Source organism: Nymphalis io, chromosome 18 (genome assembly GCF_905147045.1).
Source record: "Nymphalis io chromosome 18, ilAglIoxx1.1, whole genome shotgun sequence".
Taxonomy (NCBI): Eukaryota; Metazoa; Arthropoda; class Insecta; order Lepidoptera; family Nymphalidae; genus Nymphalis; species Nymphalis io.
In genome coordinates, this window is record NC_065905.1 from 7,566,569 (window position 1) to 7,593,001 (window position 26,433).

Genomic DNA, 26,433 nt, shown 5'->3' on the forward strand with positions numbered 1-26,433 from the left:
ATTGTTTAAAAAAATCAGTACTCGGAAATGGCTTCTTTGAGGAGCCCGTCTTCTCCGACCGACGGTTATAAAAGATTCAGTGATGATTTTGCAAACACCAGCATCAACAATTACGGCTCCAACGTCACAAGTAAATGTGAAGTTAACATTTTTCAATGCACAGTAGCCGCCGCAATAGTTGTACGCTTTTGTTGTTAACAATACATTTATAACACATAAAACATTTTGTTTAATTTTCTACCTTGAGCATAATATCTTTCGCATCTTAACGTAGCTAGATCGATTAATTAATGCCATAAAAGGGATACTGACGTAAACTGTGAGTCATTAGCGAAGTCACTAACCTATACACAATAAACATTAGTCTTAAAACGGTCGACCCAAATCCCTTAGTCGGCTCGAGTAAATAACGTTGCGTATCCTTGCATGTATACGCTTCGCCCGCATGCTGCTATAAAATTCCACGCATATCACTAAGCACATAAAAATATAATAGTCTGCTGTGTAGAATTAAGCAAACAGAGCTAAAATAGAGCTTTAAGATTATATTAATAACCATGAAAATATTTCTCCTGTGGTGACAGTAATTGCTTTATTAACTAATTTATGAGATTTCTGGTTCAGTCTGGTTGAAAACCACTTTTTACTGTATCTTTTCATTGGTCTATTTGTATGGATTGGATCAAGGCTGTTCTATGTATTATCAAGTAACAATGAGATCCAGTCTATATAAATGATCACTAAAGTTAATTGATATTGCAAAATTAATAACTATTAAATAAAGTTATTAATATTTTTTTAAATGTATAGATAATCAATTGTTAATATAATTCTGAAGCAAGTGATTAAGTGTTGCTTAACACAAAAAAAATAAAAAATTTGATTACCTTTTATAATAAAAATAAAATGGATATAATTATAGACTCAACTAATATGTAGATGATATAATATTTTGTTAGTCATACAAAATATTGTCCACTGGTAGTTGCGTTATTTGGTAAAAAATATTTAGTGTCAAGTTAATTTCATTTAGTGCTATGATTATGTGTTAAGTTCATACTGTAGAAGTATGCTAATCCGGTCAAATTATGTGTGTCTTTATTATTTATCCCCCAATGTTAATTATCTTAACATATTTTTTGCTTATTAGAGTTTGTTTTTGTAGTTAATCAGTAAATGTTTCCTTATTTATAAAATTACAATTAATTTGACAACCAAATGTTTCAGCTTATTATAAAAGGTATGTCTATAATAGATCATAATACTAGAATGTGTCAGTCTAGCTGTATAAAAGGTTTGTTCTTCAAATAAATAAAAAAACCATGTTGAACAGATGGGTTTAAAAAAATATTATTCTTTTTTTAGTAACAAACAATAGTAATATGCATGTTTTAATTATATTTAACAGTTTAATCTGGGTTTTCTTATTTATAATATACATTCTTAGTATGGCAATAATGAAAAAAGTAACAAAACTGATTTAATTACAAATACTGTTTGTTTTTTTAATCTTTTCTCATATTTTATGCCATAAATTATTGATTTGTATGCCAAAATATTAAAAACACAATTTGGTTGCAGGAATAAAAAAAAGTTTGAATGTTGTGTGTATTCCCAGGCAATTTTCTTAGCATCCAGAATTTCAGTGATAAGTTAGGGTTCAGTCAAACACATTAGTAGGATATTATAGCCAGTATTATTCAATATGACATGATATGAATAATATAGAGAACAGAGAAGTCCATGTAAATATTGAATTTTTTTTTAAGCTAGTCAGTTTCCGAAATAAACATGTAAAAATGTTATCATTTGTAACAAACTTGATTGACAACCATTATTTATATCTTATCTTTTGTAATGATAAGGTCATCTGTCATCTTCCACCAGGTTTTGAATGACTAACAATTTATAGTTTAATATTTACAGTGACAATAAAATGACAAAATTAGTGAGTTTCTCTGATAAACTATATGATTCAATTAAAGACCGTTGGTATAAGCTGAACTTGTGTAAGTTCTAAATTATTTTCTGCCTATTATATAATTAAAGTCAAAATAATATAAAATAATATTTTAGAGTACTTAAAATATAATACTTAATATATATTTATATGTAATTTAATAATGTTCATTTTGCAATTTTAAATACTTTGTTAATTAGCTACAATGCTAATGTTAATTAGCTTTAAAACGATTGCGAGGATAAGTTAAAATAATTTGCAAGCTAATACAATATTCTCTCCATCATCTCATTGTGTAAACCACTCGTATTATTTCAAAATGCACGTTTTGCACGTTACCTTATAAAAGCGTTAAAATCAAGGTCATTGTAAAACAATTGCGTGATCGACGTTTCCCAATCCTACGCTTAACGAACTATATTATTTCCGCCAAAAATAAATCTTTTCATGTAACAATTAGTTGTGGTAGTTATTTGTATAAATTATGTAAAAATATAGTAGGATAATATCCTAAGACTAATAAGTCACAATAACGGCGAGTCGATTGTGAGATTATATTGAAGTAACAAAGTATCGAACATTTGAAAGCGTGGCGCGCCTAATAAACGTTAATAGTAATGAAATACATGTCTCGATATGAGACTCATTGCTATATAAAACTAAAATCTCCCAATAGTTATTTATCTCATACAAACATGTATACATTTTTATTATTTTACGTAAACTTAATGTCACTGGATTCATTATTAGTGTTTTAATTTGAAGTAACGTCATATCAGATTTTCGATTTTCAGCTCAGAAGAGGCCACGTTTTTAAGTTTATCTTTATACTGTCGAAATTTCATATCATATACTTTATATCTACCGCAATTATTAAGAATCCAAATTGGTTTTTTTTTCACGTCAAAATGCACAGATATAAAACTTGCATTGCGTGATTACCTTGAGTCACTTAATATATTGCAGTGAAATTATGTAAATATAGGACACAGCAAATGTTTATATAAATGATAAGAATACTGGTGTACAGTTAACAAAAAAAGGATAATTAAAGTAATAGACATAGTCATTAAGGATAGTTTTCTTAATAAATTAGACCAATTTTTATTAATATGGTATAACAATAGGTTTGATTTATTAAAGCAATTATATTTAAATATTTAACTTTATACATGATGTGCCAAGAAACTAAAAAAACAGCTTTACTATCATCTAAAAGTTTTAAAGTAAGGCACTCTGTTTATGCGTGTGAATTTTATACATTTTTTCTATATTTTTGGACTTTCTCCCTTACTGCATGAATTATGAAGAAAGTACTTTTTTTTAATGGAAAGTATTGTTTATTTGTTTTTGCATTAACTAATGGAAAAGGAAAAAAAATATTAATCATTATATAACAATATATCATGTAAAGCCATATATGGCTTCGTATGCATGGTGATTATGTTTTGTAAAATTCAAATTATTTCGCTACTCGTTTTAGCACAGAAAAACCTTCAATTTTGTAAATTTAGTATATAAAAATGTAGCTTTGAGCAGCATTGGGATGATTGTCGATTGTTTTTGACCCAAATAGAAAAGTGACCATGTTGTCACTGTGTAATGAAGTCAATAGTAAATCTCGATGTCTGGTTGGGCCTTTCGAGGATGCCAGTGAACCTGGCAAATTGATTTTAGTGCCAACTCAACGCGATGGAGTATCAGGTCTCAATGATCTCGGTATGCCCAAAAGGCTTGCTAGACGACCACGTTTCTCTGCTTTACTCAGAAAACATTCCGAAACCGCGGGTTTGAAATCAAACAGTGGCATGAATTTATTTTCATTAGCTCTTGCACCATAAGCCATGCGTTAACCATACACAAATCTGTTATATGAAAGAAAATATGAAGCTACAGCTACAAAAGCGGGAAGAATCATATTCTGAAAAACCTGAACGAAAAGCCTTAGTGCATACGAAGTCATATGTGATTGACAATGTTAAGCGGGTTAAAAAATCAAAGCAAAACAAAAATAAATATAAATAATACTCGTTATGTGGGATGATTCAATTATTGCACTTGCAGTTTTTTTTCGGAATTAGTTGCAATTGACCGGCTGGCCGCGCTCCAAATATGGTCAAACTTATATTGACTTACCATAGATTAACTATGTACAAAAAAGAATGTTCCGTCTAACGAAAAAATAATGACTACAATACAATTTTCACTTTTCTTTTTTAATATTAAAACGAACTGTAAAAAATAGAAACTTTGAGATAAATGAACCATTATTTTTTGTCAACCATACTTTTAAATTGTTATCTTTAGTTTAGAAATTTACATTGCATAAATGTGAGATGTAAATTACTTCAAGTAGGATGTTAATACTGATATTGTTTTGATAAAAATCGGAAGCCATGAAATTCGAAGGGATATTACATATAATGAAAGATACTATAAATCGGAGTATTTATTCGTCTTTTTCTGATAGTCTAGGTAGGTAAACCTTTTAAATATTGTAAATGTTTGTTCTATAAGCTTATTAATTATGTCGATATATATGCCAGGCTCACTGTTATTGATAGTAGGTACTACGTTTTAAAATAAGCGTATTCGAATTCGAGAGATTATATAAAGGAAAAACTTCAACAAACATTTGGTTCGTACTATAAAATATTTAGTTTGAATTCTTAATATAAATACATTTCTCGAACTCATTTCAATACCTGTTTTTTGTTTTATAAATCATTTTATATAAAATATCTATTCCATAGACGTAGGACGTTATCTATGATTTGTTTATTGTGAATTTAGATTAACTCGATTAGTGTAATGCATATTATAAGAAAATGCTGAATGGTGTAACCCAGTTTAAAATTTGTCTAGAGAAACACAAGTTTTTGTAAAATAAATACATAATATTTTTGTTTTAAGTGACTAGTCAATATAAGTCTTCTATTTTATTGATAATACTTATAAAAATATATAGGTACATTAATGCACACAGTACTTAAATGATTTTTAAGGTATACCTACTTATATAAATAGCTTATAGTTTTTAATTCATAAAAGCGTTCACATTATCGAATGACGTCATGATAAATAGTTGGCGTTATTTCTAAATTCTGACGCGGATAAATTATTATTTCTCATTAAGGAGGTCGGTAACCTACATATTATATTTTGTGTAAAAAAACATTTTGTTCATAATTTATTTCACGATGCTATTAACTTTATTGTTAATTATTCGGTTTCCGGAGGTACAGTTCTCATTATCATGGGGAAGGTGCGTCGAAATCATATGCCATTGAGGACTCTCCAACTTTATGTGAATTATATACCGGCTTATAATAATAAAAAAAAAAAGAAAAAGTCGAGATGGCCCAGTGGTAAGAACGCGTGAATCTTAACCGATGAACGTGGGTTCAAACCCGGGCAAGCACCTCTGAATTTTCACGTGCTTAATTTCTGTTTATAATTCATCTCGTGCTTTTCGGTGAAGGAAAACATCGTGAGGAAACCTGCATGTGTCTAATTTCATCGAAATTCTGACACATGTGTATTCCACCAACCCGCATTGGAGCAGCGTGGTGGAATAAGCTCCAAACCTTCTCCCCAAAAAGGGAGAGGAGGCGTTAGCCCAGCAGTGGGACATTAACAGGCTGTTACTGGTTACTGGTTATAATAATATAATGAAGAATGTCAAAGCTAGATTTAGAGGACTGCAGACTCTGAGCTAAAGAAGAATGTCAGGCCCCTAATAATTTTTCAAACTGAAGCCAAAAATCATAAGTTTTTTTTAATAAAAAATAATATTCGAACTTAGGGATAAATAAATCAAGCCCGGTAGTTAACGCGTCAAGTGGAAAGTGGTTATTGTGAACGGAGAAGTTGAATATAAACAATTTTTTATTGCTTCCAGATAACCGTGCTGAAACAGATGGCGGCGGAGATGCAACTTTGGATATGGGCAGTCGCTCGTCCCTCCACACTGGCTTGCAAATGTCGGAGGATGAGCATTGGGAGATGAATTATCATGAAGCAGCTATTTATTTAGAGGTAGATACTATTATATTGAAGTAAAAGTAAAGTAACAGCCTATGAATGTCCCATTGCTCGGCTAAAGCCAACTCTACTTTTTTGAGAATAAGGTTAGAGTTTATTCCACCAAGCTGCATTGCGGGTTGGTGGAACGTATATGTGGCAGAATTTCAGTGCAATTAGACACACATACAGGTTTCCTCACGATGTTTTTCTTCACCTATTAAACTTAATTATTAAAACATATTAAACTCACGTTTGACTTTATTATTACTACTATTTTATTATTATTACTATATATATTAAATTTGGTTGAAATGTTAAAATAACTCCGTTTATTTGAAAGTCAAAAAAGGCGCGGCAAGGGGAGTGGAGTTGAAGGCCACCACCATTAAATAATGACTGGTTAAATAGATACCTTTTGCGCCATTTACTCTGCAAAAACTTAAAAAGAAACCTTCCAAATAATGTTACTCTTCAAAGTACTTATAAGTTGTTTTTTTGTACCAAGCCTTCCAAAGTCTCAAGACTCAAATTTATGTTCATGTATCTACAAGTTCAAAAAACATTTTATCAAAGGTGAGACAAAATCTTTTGTTCCATTTGCTACACTGCATTAAGAGAAGTTTATTTTTTCATTCATTAAAAGAAATTTAAAAATCGCAATAGCGTGATTTCACGGTTTTGATACCAAAGAACAAAAACGTAAGAAAAGGTTAAAGAGTTTTTATTATTTTATTTATTTTCAGGAAGGATTAAATAATGAAAAATTTGATTCTCATCCTTCGAGCCCAGAGGAGCTACCGGCTTATCTTAGAGTTCATAACCCTTGGTACCACGGGCTGGACTTGCTGGCCTCGCTGGTTTTAATTCTTCTGGCATTTACTGAAGATCCAGCTGTTCCAGCTTTTGAGGTGAAGATCTAACTTTTAGTCTTAAGTCTAATAAAATGTCTAAGTCAATGATAATGATTAATGTATATAATGTTTAGTCATTCCTACGAGGCACATTTTTTTTGGCAAGATTTTCCTTTGTTTGTAGTTACACTGGCTCACTCACCCTTTAAATCGAAACACAACAATATTAAGTATTGTTGTTTGGCGGATCAGAATATATAATGAGTGGGTGGTACTTACTCAGACGGTCTTGCACAAAGCCCTACCACCAATTGAATTATTTTGAAAAATATAAAATAAGCTATTTTGACGAGAAATATTTGTTAGTAAAATATCTAAATTTTCTTTAAATGTCTGTATTAATTTACTTTTACATTCAGATAATTTAATCACTTAATATTCATAATTTTGTATTGTGTCAGTATAGAATTTTCAACTCTTTCTTTATGTGCAAAGTAAAGTTACAGCCCGTAAATGTCCCACTACTGGGGCTTCTACTGCTTCTATCTATTAGAGGTCAAGATATGCAGCTTATGCCTCTAAGCCATTTCAATGCTGGTTGGTGGATGCACTTGTGGGATATTTTTGTCCGAAACGTGGTGGTTTTCGACCGTTTAATATCATTGCTGAGCACGATCTCAATTAAAAGGCGATCAATGCTCAACACGAAAACGTTTTTTTTTTTATAGGGTAGGAATGCGGACGAGCATATGGGCCACCTGATGATAAGTGGTTACCAACGCCCATAGACATTGGCCTTGTAAGAAATGTTAACCATCGCTTACATCACCAATGCGCCACCAACCTTGGAAACTAAGATGTTATGTCCCTTGTGCAATTACACTTATTCACTTACCCTTCAAATCGGAACACAACAATACCAAGTATTGCTGTTTTGCGGTGGAATATCTGATGAGTGGGTGGTTCCTCCCCAGACGAGCTTGCAGTTGCAACGGTGCACATCATACCCGTATGTAACATTATGAATCTCGAGTAATGAAATATCGTTTGCTGTATTTGCGGAATGTTTCTATTTTTTTTTTTTTTATTTGTCCGGGATGGCAAATGACTCTACTCCACCTGATGGTAAGTGGTAGTAGAGTCCAAACGCGACGACGGCCAGTACAGTCGGGAAGAATGTTCTGTACTAGCCGTCACCGCCTTGCCGGCCCGCAAGATGCCCCTTCTCGCCTCGTTTGGAGGAATCCGTTATTTATATTTGTTACAGCTTCCAGTTTGGGCACATGGTACGATAGAACTGTTGGCGTTATCTGTGATCGGTATAGAATTACACCTTAAATTAAAATGGATAGGATGGGGGACGATTTTTAAGCATAAGAGAACAATGCTGAAGGTAATACTTTTAAATATTTTTAATAGGATAATTCTTTTCTATTATAAATGATTAAACTCTAAAACGGCATCTTATATTTATAAAAGGAAGAGCGAGTAACATACTCGCTTTTCCCTCTGGTACCTTCTTGTGTCTTAAGTTATGGTATTAATTTTTTTATATCATCTTACAACCGACAAGTTTATCTTAATCAGATATTGCGAGTTAAATACCTGTTTCCATTCTCATTCATATTTAAATGTGTTGTTTATTCAAGAACATCATTTTAAACTTATATCTTTATTTTTCAGGGAATTACACTCTTAATAATGGTATTAGAAGCAGTTGTAGTGCTCTGTAGACAGTCATCCCACTTCAGAGTCACAAGAGCGCTCCGACCCATCTTTCTGGTCGATACCCGGCATTGTGGGGGGGTCAGACGATTTATTAGACAGATCCTGCAATCTTTACCACCTATTATTGATATGTTAGGTTGGTATTGTTTATTTATTATCGATTTAAACGCACAATTTATTCTTACTTTTTAAATATGTATAAAATATTGTGCACATATGCAATATTCCATTTATTTTAATTTAACAACAATGATACAGTAAATTTTATTTTATGGCAGTGGCCCAATGCCATCGTGGTTATTTGCTTTTTTGGTTGCTGTTCAAAGATTGAGTCAGCTATGGTAATACGGTTCAAAACGCATTGACAATATAAGGTATAGCTAAAATTTCTCACGTAGCCAATGTCTAAGGGAAATGTTGACCATTTACCATCAGGTTACTGATAAGTTATTATTACTCTTTCGATGCGATATAGGACATTTCGGAATCAGAGCACCACGAACGCTACGTTTAGGAATCAATTAGAAACCAGGTAAAATCTAGTTTTGTATATGATATTAAGGACATTCTTGGTTTTTCAGGTCTTCTTATGTTTTTCGTAGCCACGTATTCCCTTTTGGGATATTATCTGTTCACTGAGCACGTGGATAATGGACATTTTCAAACGATCAGCGACTCATTTGTTAGCATGTTTGTTCTGCTTACAACGGCCAAGTAAGTGATATTATTTTTGATAAGACTTGTGCCACACAGTTCGATCCATTCGACAATTACTAAATTGTTACTTTTTTTTTATTTATTATAATTTATATGTCTCTTCATTATTATCGTAATTATATAAATATTTGTTTGTTGTATGCTTATATTTGCTCATTATTATCGTAGCCTATGGTTTATTTATTTTATTTTGTATTATTCGTAATATATATTCTACGTTCCATTTAAGGTTGGCTGGAAGAGAGAATATCAATTGATATTATTTCTACTTATGCATAATTTAAGTCGCGATGGCCCAGTGGTAAGAACGCGTGAATCTTAACCGATGAACGTGGGTTCAAACCCCGGCAAGCACCTCTGAATTTTTATGTGCTTAATTTCTGTTATAATTCATCTCGTGCTTTTCGGTGAAGGAAAACATCGTGAGAAAACCTGCATGTGTCTAATTTCATCGAAATTCTGCCACATGTGTATTCCAAAATTCCGCATTGGAGCAGCGTGGTGAAATAAGCTCCAAACCTTCTCCTCAAAAAAAAAAAAGGGGAGAGGAGGCCTTAGCCCAGCAGTGGGACATTTACAGGCTGTTACTTACTTACTTATAATTTATACAATTTCATTAAATAAAATTAAATCGCAAATATTTGCTTTCTGCGTGTGAGCATGTCTAGCCATAAGATCTTGTATTTTATGGCTCTTACCTTTTATCTTTTTGTGACTGACGTTTTCAATCTAAATCTTCACGAGATGACTTCTGTTTTGATCGGAACTTAAGTTAGATTTTATAGCCTATGGTTATATTCTAAAGTAGGCGTTTTCTTTATCTTTTAATATATTTTTACAGTTTCCCAGACGTTATGATGCCGTCATACGCCAAATCGAAGTGGTACGCCGTATTCTTCATCCTCTACATTATAACCGTTCTTTACGTTCTTATGAATTTGGTAAGTTATATAAATAATAAAAAAATCGTATATTACAATTTACTAAGCACATAGTAATAATAATAATTTTTATTATTATATATATAGATAAAATCAAATTAAATTAAATTAGATTGAATTAAATAATTTAATTAGATTAAATCACATTAAATTAAATAAAAAATTATGGGATCTACAATGTGTGTTTATGTGATAAACAAATATTACTCGGAATAGAATTTTTTTCCAAAATTTAAATGTCCACTCGCTTACTGTTAGGGTCACACATTTAAGAAATAAAAAAATAAATAAGTAATCATTCAAATTTCTTCTTTGACTTATTTATGTTAGAAATAAAAATTACATTAAATTCGTTTTATTACGGTGCGAGATAATATGCGTCGCACTGGACGAACGCTGCCGTAGATGCTGGCCGTGGTGTACGAGACGTTCACCCGCATCGAGCGCGACAAGTGCCGCGCGCTGCTGCTGCACCGTCGCGGCGCGGCGCGCCGGGCCTTCCGCCTGCTCGTGTCGCGCCGCGCGCCGCGCGCCGTGCGCCTGCGGCACTTCGCCGGCCTGCTGCGCCACTACGCGCCGCACTACGGTACGCGGCCGGCCCACGCGACGCGCTTACTTTACACGTCCCGCTGACCGTTTTGGGTTGGAAATTAAGTAAAAAATTTGCACCAGATGCCTTTGCCGGTGCCTTTCGGAGATGCGAGATATCTTCTTTAAAAATTTTTGAAACTCGAATATGACAATCTCGAACGCGTTTTTGGTACGGACCAGCCGTAGTTCGATTTCAAATCTTTCGGCGACCGTATCGAAAAGTTAACCCGAGACGACGGGGACAGAGACCGAGAATGAGAGCTCGCTCGCTTGCAGGCGGCCTGGACGTGTACCTGATGTTCAAGCAGCTGAGCCGCTCGGGCGGCGGCGGGCTGTCCCGCGCGGAGTTCGCCAACGTGTACGAGGTGTTCGCGCTGCGCTGGGCGGCGCAGGCGGCGCGCGCGCCGTGGTACGGCGCGACGGCGCTCGAGCCGCTCGGCCGCGCCGCCGCCGCCGCCGTGCGCTGGCCCTACTTCGAGCACCTCGTGTGTGAGTACCGCACCGACCGCTCCCGCCAGGGGCCGACGGGCCGCCAGATGATGACTCAAACATCATGCGCTCTGTAGTTAACGCTGGGTCCGATAGATATGACCTGATCGATTTCGGTCCCGGCGGTCGTTCTCGAGAAAGACTATCTACCCGAGTGGGACATATTTTAGTGCACCAGTATGAGCGCAAATACTTGTGCACTCTCTATTCGGCTCTCATAATCCGAGCACCGCAATCCGACACGTTTGGAACGAGTTCAGGCGTTATACCAAGGAATTTATGTGCCGGGAGCGTAAGCAGTGCCAACTTCCAAACTCCGGGCTGTTACTGCTAATTTCTTAACAGAAAAAACCAATAACTTCTTATTGGTCCGAAAACGACGCGCAATTAGTTACAATGTATTTTACTGTACAGTACAGTAACAGCCTGTGAATGTCCACCTGCTGGGCCAAGGCCTCCCCTCCCTTTTTGAGGAGAAGGTTTTTGGAACATATTCCGTATCTTACTAACTCAATTTACGACCGAACGGCAGCAATATATAGTAATGAGATAAGTTGCCGTTGTTTTTCAGATGCAATTATTATCGGCAATGGCGTATCGATGATCCTTCGAGTGTGCGAGGCGGCCGGAGACCTGCAGGACAGCGCAAGACTCCTTTGCGCGTCTTGGGACACCTGGCTATTCCTTATATGTGAGTTTTCACATTTACTCAATATTATTATTCCATTAATGTTTATAGCAAGACTTGGTTACTCGTAATACACGAATCTCGTCACGTAGTGTTTTTAATTTTTTTCGAATCGTTTCTATACTTCACACATTAACAAGATTTTATTGATCCTATTAATTTCATATTTGTGTCGTTCAGTTCTAAATGCTTCATAAAATATTTGTTTTAAATGTATTTTTATCTTCTAAAAGGTTCACAGGTAATTGTTATCATATAAAGTTAGTTACGAGTAAACAAGTGGTGGTAGCGTGTGTTCCTATTTGAAATTTTTATTACGTCTCTGGGTATATAGAGCTGTATTCGATGTTCTAGATTGTTTATTTAATCCATAACATACATAAATAACTCGTAATTTCATTTTATTAGATTCTGTTTTGCGTAAAAATTTGAGAGACTTAAAGTGACTCTTGCCAACCGAAACTGTAAACGACCAAAGCTCCCGAATTTAAATTCCGTGGTCTACCGTGACGAATACCGTGCGGTTTGCGCTTTATAAAACTTTATACGTGAATATTTATTTGAGATCGTCTCGATTGTATATTTCCCTTTGATATTCATCGGATATTTTTTGTAAATTATGACATAAATGAAGCGATATCGACGCTTCGGTGATTTTTATGTCAAAATCCGCTGTATAAATACGGATAATACACACTTATTACGATAAAGGGCTCGATTTTGTTTTATTAAGTTATTTAATAATGTATCTTATTATCATTTCGTGCAGTTCAGCTGCATACAAAGCCAGAATCAACCATCGTACTTTGTATTATGAATCGCTTATATTGAAAATTATTACACATAGCTGACGGATAAGTTAAATAAAATTGTAATTAAAAAATAAATATTAAGCAACGAAAGCTTTTAAAAAAAATGGATTTGGATGGAATGAAATAGTAAGGTACATTTTTAATTTTGCAATATCCTCAGTGTTCCTCCTGGAGGCAGCTTTGCGTATAATGGCGTCAGGTCTGTCCGTGTATCTGGAGAGCGGCTGGAACGTGTTCGACCTAAGTGTGACGCTGCTGGCCCTGCTCGGAGCCGTGCTGCTCACGATAGCGCCTAAACTCTTCATTGTTGTCATGTTCAGACCGCTCAGGTATGTTCTTGCAGGAGGAATATCACCTCATAGTAAATTTACTCTGTTCATAGCACTATAAAATGGTCTTTATCCAATCGATACTACCGCTTTCAAAATGCGGTTTAACCAAACAAAAGCACTATGATTTATATATTATTGTAATTACAACTTCATGAAGAAAAAACTTGTATAACTTATTATTGCTTCCCGCTTGTGGTAGGATAATTTTGTTGCGACACCTTTCAAAATATAGAAGTCGGGGCGTTTTTTTTTCAAATATGATTGTGGAGTTTATGTCGTTATCAACCAGGCTAATGCGCTTGTACAAGCTGAAGAAGCGCTACCGTGACGTATTCGGTACTCTCGTACTACTATCTCCTCTCATGTCCTCGGCGGGCTGCGTGATGCTGGTCATGTACTACTTCTTCGCCATCATTGGGATGGAACTGTTCGCTGGTTACGACTTGAGGAATTGCTGCATGTGAGTAATTTTGTTATTGTTTTGGCTAGTTTTTTTTAACATTAGCTAAATTTGAGTCCCGATTTAATAATTCATAAAAAAATCATTTAAGCTATTCATATCATTAAATGCGAGATTGTATAATTTATCGAATGATTGTTGTCGAAGTCGTGACATTTTGCTTTGTGTCGTTGCAATCGTGCGGACAATTTTGTGTATCCTCTAGTTACGTTATAACTAATTTTATCCAACTCTCTTGTTAAAATGAGTTTTTCCTATGTCATTTTCTTAATGTCGAGAATTTTTTAGCAGTTATGAGAAATCGAGAATAGAGAGTGCACTAGTATTTATGCACCCAGGAATTTCTCACTTAACTAGTTTCATTTGGGAAAAACTATCGTGACAAAGTTTCGGTCATCGGAAGTAATCCATTTCTGTTATTTAAAGATATTTGGATCAGCATGAGCTCTGCATATCCTATTTAAACACTCGAACACGACATTGCATAATACTAATAAATGTTGTACATTTTTGGGTAGCAACACAACCGTGGAAGATTTCTACAAGTACTCAGAGAACAGTTCGACCCCTCTTGGCTACTACTATCTCAACAACTTCGAGAACATTCTCACGAGCGGCGTTTCGCTGTTCGAGCTGACCGTCGTCAACAACTGGTTCATACTCATGAACGCCTACGCTACCGTCGCGGGACAGTTCAGCAGGATATACTTTATGGTGAGTTTAACAAGATGCACAATTCGAATAAGCACTCACTATTGCTGTTGAAGTATTAAGGACTCGTTTCTCACAGCTTTATTAAAAATGGGAGGAAGACCCCGCATGTAGCGCGTTCTGCCGCACATACGGAACGCTTTTATTTTTTTGTGAGGTGTTTTATGTCCATGGTAAGCATGCTTAGGAGGACCAACGTTTTATGTTCATGGTAAGCATGCTTAGGATGCGAGAATTGAGTCTTTAATATTATTGTAATTTTATTATTAGGATTTAATCTGAATCAAATCTATATTTTATAGTCAAAACTGATAGCACACATTAGTTTAATGCAGTACAGGAATTATCTAAGTTAACTTGTGGATGCAAAAAATCAATGCTTTTTTACCTGGCAGGTTTTCTACCTATTCACAATGGTGGTACTGACTATTGTGGTAGCGAGCGTGCTGGAAGCGTTCCGGTTCAGGATACAGTATAAACGCAGCACCACTAAGAGAGACGGTGAGTACATTGTATTCATAATCTTTCCAAACGAAGCCTAAAAAGAAACCAGCGTTAAGTTCAAACCCATATAAGTAATAGAATAGTATAAGTAATGGAATTAAAAGAAGGAAGACAAGCGGACATTTCGTACTAGCTTTCGCCCGTGTGTTAAGAGGGGGGGGGGGGGTGTCTTCCGTTGGGTTCAAGCTTTCTTCATACAAAATTTAATCAAAATGGTTGCAGTTGTTTAAAGGTGTAAGCGTGTAACACACAGGCAGACAGAGCTACAATCGCATTTCTAATATTAGTATGGATCTATTTATTATGTAAATATACATATATATACAATTCATAGTTATTTATTTTTAATATATGATATAATATTACTATTTCGAGCGATAACGCACGACACCTGTCTTATTATATTCAAAAATTCTTATATGTATATTTTGAATATTTAAATTAAATACAAACTTTAGTTGCCGGTAGAATATTATTTTTTCTGTTCCATTATAAGTTGTATAACTATATCTCTTATACTACTATATATAAATCTGTAAATACTTTTGTTCAGAGGAGAAACTGCTGCATGAAGAGGTGCACACGAGCTGGGAAGAGGCGCAGAGGTTAGGGGCCAGCGGGGATTTGGCAGAGGAGCTGCGCGCGCACTTACCTCCCGGGGTATATTGATTTTAATGCGCTAAACTTATAAACTTACCTTATATAAAAACATAATATTGGTATCTCCATTAGAGATTAATAGATTTTGAATCTATTTGACCGAGAACTTGAGTAGATAGATAGTAGTCAATCAATCAATGGTCCTCCTGGCTGGCCTAGGCCAGTCTGGGTACGGGCCTCGGGGTTGCCCCCCCTACCCGGGATGGTCCTCCCCGACGGTTCAACCGTCGTGTCGATTCTTTTAGGCCCATAGGGCCAGGGTCGTTGTGACCCAGTGGCTATCTTTCTTCAGTGGTAATGTTGTTCACTGGTTATGTCGTCCTACCGCGTCTCCAGATCGTCGTCTTCCTCTTCACCGATGCCTGCATCGGCGCTGATGGTCGGCGACAATAGGAGCTCACGAGGTAACGGACGCCCCTCAGGTGGTCTGGCATGAAGTGGTGCTATACCGTGGAGGTGTACGCTCGCACTGCTATCTGCCTTAGCAAATAGCGAGCGAGCGAGCTTGCGGACGAACTCCTCCACGGTGGGCGTCCTGGTGTCTCTATGGATGACATCATTTCTGACGTACCTCGGAGCTCCTACAATCAAGCGTAGGCATCGGTTCTGTTGGATCTGAATCCTCCGCTTCTGGTACGCTGAGCAGAGTGCGTACCAGGCGGGGGCCGCATACGTCAGGCGCGAGCGGACGTAGGCACCGTAGACCCTCAGTCTGGTCTTTAATGGAAGCCGCGACGTGAAGAGGGTGTGCAGCTTAGACCGGGCAGCCGCGGCATGACTCACCACCTTGTTAACGGTGGGTATCATGCGCAGCCTGCGGTCCAAGTGACACCCCAGGTAGCAGACTGAGGTCTGCCATCCCACGTCCTGGCCTCGAAGGGTGAGCCGACGCATCGGCTTGTCAGCACCGACAAGCAGAGCGGCCGTCTTATCGACGTTGACAGCCATCCTCCACTTGTCTAGCCAATCCGGTATCAGATCCAACACTCGTTGCATCTTGTTTATTGCGACGATCTGGTGGTAGGACGACGAAAAGAATGCGCTGTCGTCCGCGTACAGGGCCAGCATCACATCCTCTTCACCCTCACGCAGATGGTCGCGGAGGGTAGGGATGTCGTCCGTGTACACCGCGTATAGACGCGGTGACAGGCGGCTACCCTGGGGTACTCCGGCTCGAATGGGGCGCGGCTGAGAGTCCGCGCCTTCCACCGAGACATAGAAGCTTCGGCCTTCCAAAAACGACGCCACTACTCGCACATACGCGAGAGGCGCCGAGGTGTTCAAGAGCTTAGCCAGGAGTCCGGCATGCCACACCCGGTCGAAGGCCTTCTCCATGTCGAGAAAGACCCCGACGGTGGGATGCCCTCTGTTTCGCTCACTGGCTAAGTGGCTAAGAACTCTCGCCAGCTGGAGCGTCGTTGAATGGTCGCTGCGGAATCCGAACTGCTCCTCGCGCAGGGGCAGATGAGGCGCGAGTCTCCGCAGCAACAGACGCTCGAACAGCTTGGCGATGTGCGAGAGTAGCGTGATAGGCCGATAGCTTGCCGGGAAGCGACGATCCTTCCCGGGTTTAGGGAGGGCGATAACCTTCCCTCTCTTCCACGCCTCGGGGAAGTGTCCGGTCCGGAGTATCCCGTTAAAAGCACTCGCGAGCGCTACGAGGCAGTTGTTGGGTAGCTGCATCAACGCGGCGTTGGTAATTCCGTCGGGGCCTGGCGCCTTCCTCTTCGGTAATCGGAAGACGGCCTTCCGCAGCTCGGATAGAGAGATATAATCGTCTCCCTGGAGCGGCGGGATTGGGGCCGACAGGAATACCTCCACTTGCCTCTGGATCGCCGCGTGATGATGGACGACATCGATCTTTGATAAGTCCGGTGGGTTGGGGGTGAATTGACCCTCCAAATGTTCCGCCAGGATCTCTGCTCTGTCGCTGGCGGAATATCTTCTGTTACCCGCTCGATCTAGGAGCGGGTAGACAGGCGAGTCATGTCCGGTAAGCTGTTTGCAGAGGTGGTACAACGTAGTGTCGTGCTCGGATGCTCGATCGATGGTGGCCTCCCAGTAGTCATCCTCGAGAGCTACGAGCGCACGCGACACTTCCTCTGCAATCCTATTGAGGTCACGCTTCACCCTCGGGCAGCGCGTTCGCGCCCACAGTCGGCGAAGAACTCGTTTCTTCCTCAGCTTCACTCGGAGCGAGCTCGGCAGCTGGTCCTGACGACTTCTCGGTGTGCTTCCTTGAGAGGTGGCTGCTTCTTTGGCTTTCTGGATCGCCTCAGAAATTTTAGAAGCAGCTCCTTCCACATCTTCAGTCGTCGCGATCGGGACCGTGAGCTCAAACTCCGAGAGCTCTGAGGAGTAGCGCCCCCAGTCGACCCGCAAACGAGGGGAGCGGGGCACTGTAAAGTCGCGCTGGAGGGCGATTGTGACCACAATCGGCAGGTGCTGTGTGTTGAGGTCGTAATTCACCTCAACATCGATGGGTGCGTCTAGTCGGTGGTGCAGCACGATGTCCAGGACGTCCGGCTGGTACGAAGGGTTAGTCGGTATGTGGGTCGGCGCTCCTGGACCCAACACACCGTAACCCTGTCGTTCGCTATCCTCAAGCAGGTGCCTACCCGCCTGGGTGATGACGCGCGAGCCCCAAGCGTGGTGCTTCGCGTTCAGATCACCCACGATCAGTGTAGGCATCGGCGAGTCGATAAGCGATTGGACATCGGTGCTGCAGAAAACCTGTCCGGGTGGCTTGTAGGCGGCATACAGCAGCAGCTCCGTCTCACCAGCATGCACACGCACCCCCTGCGTACGTAGGCTCACAAAAGGTGCATGTGCAAGTTCTTCGTGTATGATATCCCTCCTCACCAGGGCTGCAGTCCCTCTGAATGGGCAGCCCCGGGGAGAGACTTCATCTCGCCGATACACGAAGAAATTCGGGATTCGGAGCTCGATCTCAGCCGAGAGCTTCGTTTCGCCCAGGAGGATTACGTGAATATCCTGCGACTGGGCGAGTAAGGTCAGCTCCCGGATATGGCCACGTATGCCACCTGGGTTCCAATATAATATTCTCAGCTGGAATTGAGCTTCGCAAGAGCGGCTATTCCAGCTGAGATGGCAGGTATTATGTCCTGGCCCTGTGTATAGGCGACCAGGATTGCCGTCAGTGCCTCCATGAAGACCCGGACGATGATGGTGGTGTCCAGGCCTTTCGCACTGGCCGAGGTAGTCATCTGCGCAGGGGGAGGCACTTCTTGCCTCACCACCGGACGCGTGGCGGCAGCCGGAGCGGACTTTGGCTCCGTCGCTGCCTTCCTGGGCTGCGGCGTCGATGCCGCCGCAGGCTCAGTCCTGGGAGGCCTAGCTGCCCTCTTTCTTCTCTTCTTTTTGTTAGGCACCTTTATAGGCTGGTCCCTGGCCGTCGGCTGGTTGGCTGGAGGCGCCAAAGTTGTTGGGGGCGCAAGCTTGGCTCGCACCTCCGTGGCTTTCTTCGCAGGGGGTGGCTGCTTGGTTCGCTGGTCGACTACTATCGTCGCTTTAGGTTCTGCGACGATAGGGCGACCGACCACCTGCTTAGGTGCTACCGGGGGGACACGCTCCCTGTCCCCCTTTGGCTGTGCTCTCGGTCCGTTCGGGTGAGGGGCGGGCACGTTAATGCCCCTCCTTCGTGCTTCTTTCTTAAAGACCGGGCACCTCCGGTCCTTTGCTGTATGCGCCTTAGCGCAGTTTGCGCACGTCGGTGGTTCCGAAAGAGGTCTCGGGCAGTCCCGTGCCAGGTGTTCGCCGGCGCAGCGAACACACTTTTGTTGCCTATGGCAATTGGCCGAGGAGTGGCCAAATGCCTGGCAGCGGTGACATTGAGGCGGGCTCTTCGCGCCTCTCCAGGCTTCAATCAGCAGGCCGGGCATGCACAGGAGCTCAGTAGTCTTGTATAGTGACCTGAGCTCCTGCTCCTTCAGGTGCACCAGCTGGACGAAATAGGTGCACCCATGTCGACCTCTTCCGCCTGGAATCGCCTTCGCGCTCTGCGCAGGGAACCCTAAACTGCGCAGGGCGGCGATCACCTCTTCCGGGGGTGTGTCGAGTGGTAGCCCCCTAATGGCCACCTTGGTTGGCAGTTCCGCGGCTGGGCTATAGCAGAACCAGGATATAGTCTTATCCTGGTTCATAGCCTCAGTCAGATGGCGCTGGATGACCCGAAATTCCTCCGCGGATCCGGGCAAGAAGCGCACTCCCTTTCCCAAAGGGCGTGCGTTCGGGGCGTGTCCTAGCTTGTTTTTAAGCACCTCGAAGTGCCTCGTCCAGTTCGGTAGGCGTTCCGCCGTGATCGGCGGGTAGCTTGAACGAGGCGTCGCTCTTGGGGCTGGTACCGGTGCAGGGGCTCGACTCCTGGGCGACGCTGGAGCGGCAGCGGCCGCCGCATAGGTGACCCCTGACGGCCCCGGTTGCGGTGAAGTGGGACGGGAGGCTGTCCTCTCCTCGACCGTCGATGGCAGTGCCGCGTAGCTCGTCGAGTCACGCGGCCAGGTGTCTTGCGACCCCCCCTCCATTGGGGAGGGGGATCGCGGCGGTGGTAATTCTTTTGGCCGTCCTTTTTCGCTTGCTTCGCCCATTGTAGGCGATGCCGCGCGCGATGAGGATGCCGAATCCTGCGGCGATCCGTACGGCGGTGATGCAGTGGAAACATCGGTCTTGGGGCGCTTGTCTTCCCCTTCCATCGACTCCGGCGAAGAGTCCGGTCTCGGGCGCTTGGCTCCTTCCGCGCCTGCTGTAGACTCAGCTACAGTGGCGGCGAAGTCTGCTTCAGCAGCCCGGTGGACGTCCTCTCCACCGGTTTCAGCATGCATTATGCGTATACGCGGGGCGGCGGCGGGGGTGAGGGCGACAGGCACGGTCGAGTTGTCGAAGATGTCTCTTCGAACAACTGACCGCGCGATGCCGGACCTGCCACGGCCACGCTTGCGTTGGTCTAAGGGGGGGGGGCTCCCCCCCTTCAGACATGATGGTGGTGTCGGATTGCTGCTCTTGATGTGTATGCACGGGCACCACGACCTCGGCGCGTGCAACCAAGCCAGGTGAGACCCCTAGGGGAGGCCCAGCTAAGCGCCCGCGAGCGGAAGTTCGGTCCGTGCACACCGGTATCTCTGTTCTTCAGCTTTCCTTGATTTCGTTGATCCTGCAGGATTTTTTGATAACCAAAAAAGTGCAGGATCTATTCGTGCGCTTCTCTTCACTTGAGCAGGCAGACTCCTGGCAACTAGCACCGGCCGTTTCCTCAAGCCGACGTCGGAGGACGCGGCGAGTACAACTGGCACCGGAGGGGGTCGTTGCGGGGAGCGGGGGATGTTCGATCGGAGAGATGGCACGTCTTACATATACAATAATCTCACCGAACACAATATGAGAATATTCAGAGAATACCCTCGATATATATATTCGATTCGATATATTATATATATAGATAGATAGATAGATAGTAGTAGCATTTATACAATTCAATTTGATGTAAATTGTCGCTAGATGGCGTTGCAGGAAATTAACTTCTAAAGCATTCAAACGAAACGATAGCCATGATTTTTAGTATAATTTACAAACAGGCAGGATGTCTGCCAAGTTTAGTCTTAAATATAAATGTATATTTGTTTTTTTATATGTTTCGCGTATTGTTAAACGGAGTTGAAACATACGGTACATCCTGTAAATATCCCACTGCTGGTTTAAAGCCTCCTCTTCCTTTTTTGAGGAGAAGGTTTGGAGCTTATTCCACCACGCTCTACCAATGCTGTTGGTGTTGAAAAACAAAAAGTTTTAATTGTCGTATTATATCGCTGTCGCTTTTATCTCTTAAGGATAATGTTTAGTTCTGTTATTTTAAATAAATGCTCATTACTATAGGAACACTAATGACAATGTTATGATAATATTATAATATTATATCTGTAGACCCATAAATAATCTTTGTCGTTGGCCGGATGATAAGTGGTCAACAAATAGATCAATAGATAGATTGCTTACTAAATCCTTCGCCTATAACCGAAACACAGAAATATAAAATAATGCCGTTTGGTGGTAGAATAAATAATGAGTGGGTGCTAGACAACCATATGTGTCAGCAAGTCATACGAGAATACAGGATAAAACATTAAAAAATTGCTTATGTCTGGAATGAGCATCGAAGTATTTTTTCTATTTATTAAATAATTTGTATTTCGACTTTGATTATCGAATATATTGTTATTTTTTCTTTGTAGATGCAAGTTACTTTCATAGGAACGAGACCTCGTACTAAAGAGGTGTTGCAGAGAAGGATGTACCAGGCGGATATACAGAAGTGGCTTGCTGAGGAGGATGACAGCGAAGGTATTGTTTATATATGTTTGCAGATATTCAAATGATTGCAATCAACTTTTAAATGGTTGTCAAGCGTACTGCAACTGCCTTATAAGTTAACTGAGATTTATCAAAAAATATCCTTCCAGTAGTAGTATAATATCCAATAGTCCAGGCGTCGAACGAAAATGAATATTTGACAACATCCGCGTTGTAATATGATTGAACATTTTTAGCGAAATCGTAAATAAAAAGTGAAAGTAAAATATAAAAATTCTTTGTTTATTTACTTATCAGCTGACGTTGCACGCATAAACGCAAAAACGTCTCTAAGCTGATTTATCTGTACGTCTTTGTTTAAAGTGTAATTTATTTTTATCGTTTCATCTTAACACAAAAACATTTAAAATTTATTTTAGATGCTCCTCCATCAACCACGGTGACATCCAGTGAGGATCCCCTCTCCCCACCAATTATCCAGCAACCGGATTCAGAAAACAACCACCAGATAAGAACCGGTTATCAATTGTAGAATTTAATACTCCGCGTCCTCAACAGCAGACTTTCATTTATATGGGACGTAATAAATAACTTATGAAGTGAAATTAAGTGACATCGGAAGTGTCTTTGATGGATTAATGTTATAAAAATATAGTTAGCTAATTTTATTATTTGCAAAACGCAATATAAATAGATAATAAACAATATTAAATTATAATAATATAATGCAACGGTTAGATCTGAGTTTGCAGCTTCATAACAAAAAGCGTAGATATCGTTGCTGCATAGTTTTAATCGTATATTATATCTAATTTATTCAGCATTATTCGATTTAAGTAACAAAACCGCTATTAAGTGATTTAATTTATTAAAATAAATATTCTAATAAAGTAATATTTTATACAATTGAACATTCATGATCTCTAGTAATTCCATAGACAATAGATATTGAAACTTGAATATTTTTCACTAGAATTTTGATATAGTTAATTGGTACTAAAATTTTTGTCATCGTAAGTGTAAGATACCGTAAGTGTCCAATTGAATGCAAGCCAAGCGTGCCACTTTTTTACTCTACATATCTATTTAGTCAATGAAGTTTTTTTTATGTTTGCTTAGCTTTTATGGTAGTAAAGCCAATCAAAAACAGATTGCTAACAAAATGTGCATTGTAGACACAAGTAAATTTGGAGAGCTCGCGTTATCTATCTCCATTAATAACTTCGATGACAACATATAAATTAATTGACAGAACTTGGACGCTACGTTCGAGTTACAATTGAAAGTGTTACCAAGTGAAGTAAAATCGACAATAGTATAGGCTAGGGTCACACTTGCAACAAAGTAATATTACCAAAACGGATTTTTCATAAGTCGTTTTCACTACTGGTGAATCATAATCCACGATCAGATATATTAACTTCCAAGAGTAGATACAATTGCCTTTTTAATGTGTATATTACGATAAGACCAAGGTACTTGATATAATTTAATAGACCTTTGGTAACGCTTTGACGATGTAAAATATATAAAATGTTTTGACAGAGGATCCCTTGATATCGTCACGGTAACATGCGAAAGCGATCCCGTGACGCTCCTCGTTAAGACGGAAAGGGTACCGCTAGTTTTTTAGTGGGTATTCCGATGTTTGGGGCGCACTCGGCGCTTTGGACACCGGTGAGCCCCACATACCCCCCACTGACCCCGTGGGAAAAACGCGTAACGCGTTTTTTCAGCGTAAAAAAAAAGGATCCCTTGATATCATTCACGCGCTCGTTTTTTATAGGGACCTTGTGAGAGTAATACTTCTGCTGCTAAATACATATATAAAAAAGGGAAATTTATCTTGTTAATTCTAAAAGTACGAATAATAGTTTTTATGAATTGTATTATATAACATCTGTGATAGATGCTTGAAAGAGTTTATAAGAGCGGCTATTTTTATTTAAAAAAAAAAATTGGGTCATTCTCAATACACCAAAAACTTTTTGGTTATTATTTATTTTTTAAATTAAATAGTTTTAATTTTGAGTATTACTAGAATACTAGTTATAAAAATTAATAATATAATTATTAAAATCTTCCATTATATACAATATGTTTTTATTAAAGTTAATTTATTTGATAAGATTTATTTTACTCAAATAATGCAAAAACGTTGAAATTTTAGGAAATGTTTACTTACCACAACTTTTTTAATGGACAGCTAAAATTGTTTTTTGCTTATGAAAAAAAAAAATACTATATATATATTTTTTTCATTACCTCTTCATTATTCTATGAGTTTCCACTTCAGTGACCGTAGAATAAATAAAATTTGTAGAAAGATTAACTACAAGGAGGTTGCAGGCCCGAGTATGATCTCTTAAAATATTTAATCTTAGCTTGTTTTAGTGAAACAGTATTAAATTTTTTCCACTCAATTAAAAGTATATAGTGAAGTATAACGGTCTTATTGAAAAATAAAGAAAGCAGCTCTAGTTGAGTAGGGTTCAGGTACGAGGCCTTATAGTATTTAATAGGTATTTATTTATGTAGGTGGTAGAGGTTCTATAGTATTGAACGATTTAAGTGTGGCAAGGTAAGGCTTCTGTTTAAATTGCTTACAAAATTATAGCATTCTTTCAATCGTCGTAGATCTAGTTGTTATAAGATATTGAAACTTAACGTTAAGTATCATGGTAAAATGAGATATAAATATATTGAGATTAATTCACGTATTTTTTTTTCTATTCAATTTAAAATATAAATGAGATGGTGCTAGACTGTTTTTACAAATTTCGTTTAATATTTTTTAACCGTTTCTTCGAATGCATTGTTATAGTTAAACTATTTCCTAAAGAATACTCCAAATCGGAATAATTATGGCAGCTAATTTTAATATATTATATAATCGTAAGTTTTATTTAAGTACATATTTTGTAGATTATGGCTTATCAGCTTATTAAAATAATTTATTAAGAAGTATTCTGTAAAATCAATTTTTAAACTATAAAAATATATGTCAACGTTTTGTTTTTTGTGATTGTTATTTTACAAAATTATAAAAAAAAAAAATTTAAACAGGAAAATGGTTTTAACTGGTACAACTATCTATAGTTGTTAAAGGTAATTATTACATTTATCTCAAAACATGTAAAAAAAAAATTGCATCTGGCAACAAAATATTTATGTATCTACTTTTTTATTAATATAGAAGTTTTTAAATAATTTCTTTCCAAATATTAAATCATTTTTGTTAAAAAGTATACATTTGATAATCACGTTATTGTAAACATGAGAGATAGGTACACGTCCCACAACTCTGACACAGTGTTTTTGTTTAAGTATCATTTTATTTTATTACATATTACATTGTGTCTAGATAATATAACATCCTTATCTGAGATTTTATTTTTCGAATACTGTGATTGTTTTTATAGTTTAATTGAATTATTATTTATTAGATATGAATTTAAAAATAAGTTGAGATGCGCTGTGAAACATTCACATTAAAAATATTATTTAATTGCATAAATAGAACAAGAACGTGACTTAAGGTATTTCTCCGTAACAAGTCACGCCTCGATTTTAGGGCAAATTTTGCTTGCAAACTTGCTACGACTGGATTACAACTTACTCAAGGAGGAGTGTTTTTTATGCGCTTACTCTTGGACAGTTATTTGCAAATTGTACATTATTATTATTTATACCCTTGGTATTGTAGTAATCGTGTGTCTCAGAGGCTGATTCGTTTTTCTTTTTATTCCGATTTCCATTGCGTTCTTTTAGAATTCACTGACTACTTTCGGAGCTTAGGAGCGCTGCTGGCAGTGATGGCTAATGACAATGATGTATAAACCACTTTTCCCTATCTCTACACTCCATAATACCAATGCATCTCTACAATTTTATTTTTTAATTTGTTGCATGGCATATATCGAAATATAAATTAATACAGATACATAAAATTATGTGATAAAAATATTAATTTTAAACACAATTTTTTTCATGAGAAAAGTGTAAGAAATAACGGTTTAATTTGTCTTTTTTTTTGTCACAATAAATTTGTTATTTAATAACATTTGATAATAAATTTACATTAGATATAGATGATTAGATGAAAATGCCTTTATCTAGTTAGGACGTGTTGAAATTTAGCCATTTTTATTCATGTCATTTGACACGAACATGTTAGAGCGTAGATTAATCTATAGCTGATTTTTGTGGCACGGGGAGGTTAAAGGTAAATAATCAACTTCGAGCTTGAAGATTATGACACCAGGTTGAGATCTAAATATTATGCTTTCCAAAAAAATGGCGTTTCAAATACCGGCGAAGATCTTATCGGAATATTTGACAATCAAATTATAGTGGATAGTAATAAATAAGTGGTGCAATCGAAGTGGTTAAATCCAATAGTTTATAGTGCATAATGTAACAGAGCTATTTGCAAATCGCATGGAATATGTATATCTATGGTTTGTTTACCTTTTCTCCTCCTGCCATTAGAATACTTTTTATTATACGTCATTATGCGTTGCACTGTAAGTATTTTAGTTAATTCTGTTATGATAAATATTCAAAATTGAAAGTTATATAATTGGTAATATAAATGTGCGGTTAGCATTGCGTATTAGCGCGAAGCACAGCTATACAC

General features: G+C 38.7%; 1 protein-coding gene across 1 annotated transcript; it reads left to right on the plus strand.

The window, feature by feature from the left end:
• Positions 1 to 24,752, plus strand: LOC126775709 (two pore channel protein 1-like). Its single transcript, XM_050497785.1, has 17 exons — positions 1 to 130; positions 5,862 to 5,998; positions 6,730 to 6,894; positions 8,105 to 8,230; positions 8,521 to 8,701; positions 9,147 to 9,279; positions 10,124 to 10,223; positions 10,629 to 10,809; positions 11,091 to 11,303; positions 11,875 to 11,994; positions 12,964 to 13,132; positions 13,425 to 13,595; positions 14,114 to 14,309; positions 14,702 to 14,807; positions 15,364 to 15,470; positions 21,716 to 21,824; positions 22,214 to 24,752. The coding sequence occupies exons 1-17, from the start codon at positions 28 to 30 to the stop codon at positions 22,324 to 22,326; spliced, it is 2,430 nt and encodes an 809-aa protein (XP_050353742.1). The 5' UTR covers positions 1 to 27; the 3' UTR covers positions 22,327 to 24,752.
• The last annotated feature ends 1,681 nt before the right edge of the window (positions 24,753 to 26,433 follow it).

Excerpts from the sequence above, each read along its gene's own strand:
- LOC126775709 (XM_050497785.1), top strand. The coding sequence starts at position 28 with ATGGCTTCTTTGAGGAGCCCGTCTTCTCCGACCGACGGTTATAAAAGA. Across the intron at positions 11,304-11,874 it reads CTACTTCGAGCACCTCGTGT|ATGCAATTATTATCGGCAAT; the intron begins GTGAGTACCGCA and ends GTTGTTTTTCAG. Across the intron at positions 13,133-13,424 it reads GTCATGTTCAGACCGCTCAG|GCTAATGCGCTTGTACAAGC; the intron begins GTATGTTCTTGC and ends GTTATCAACCAG.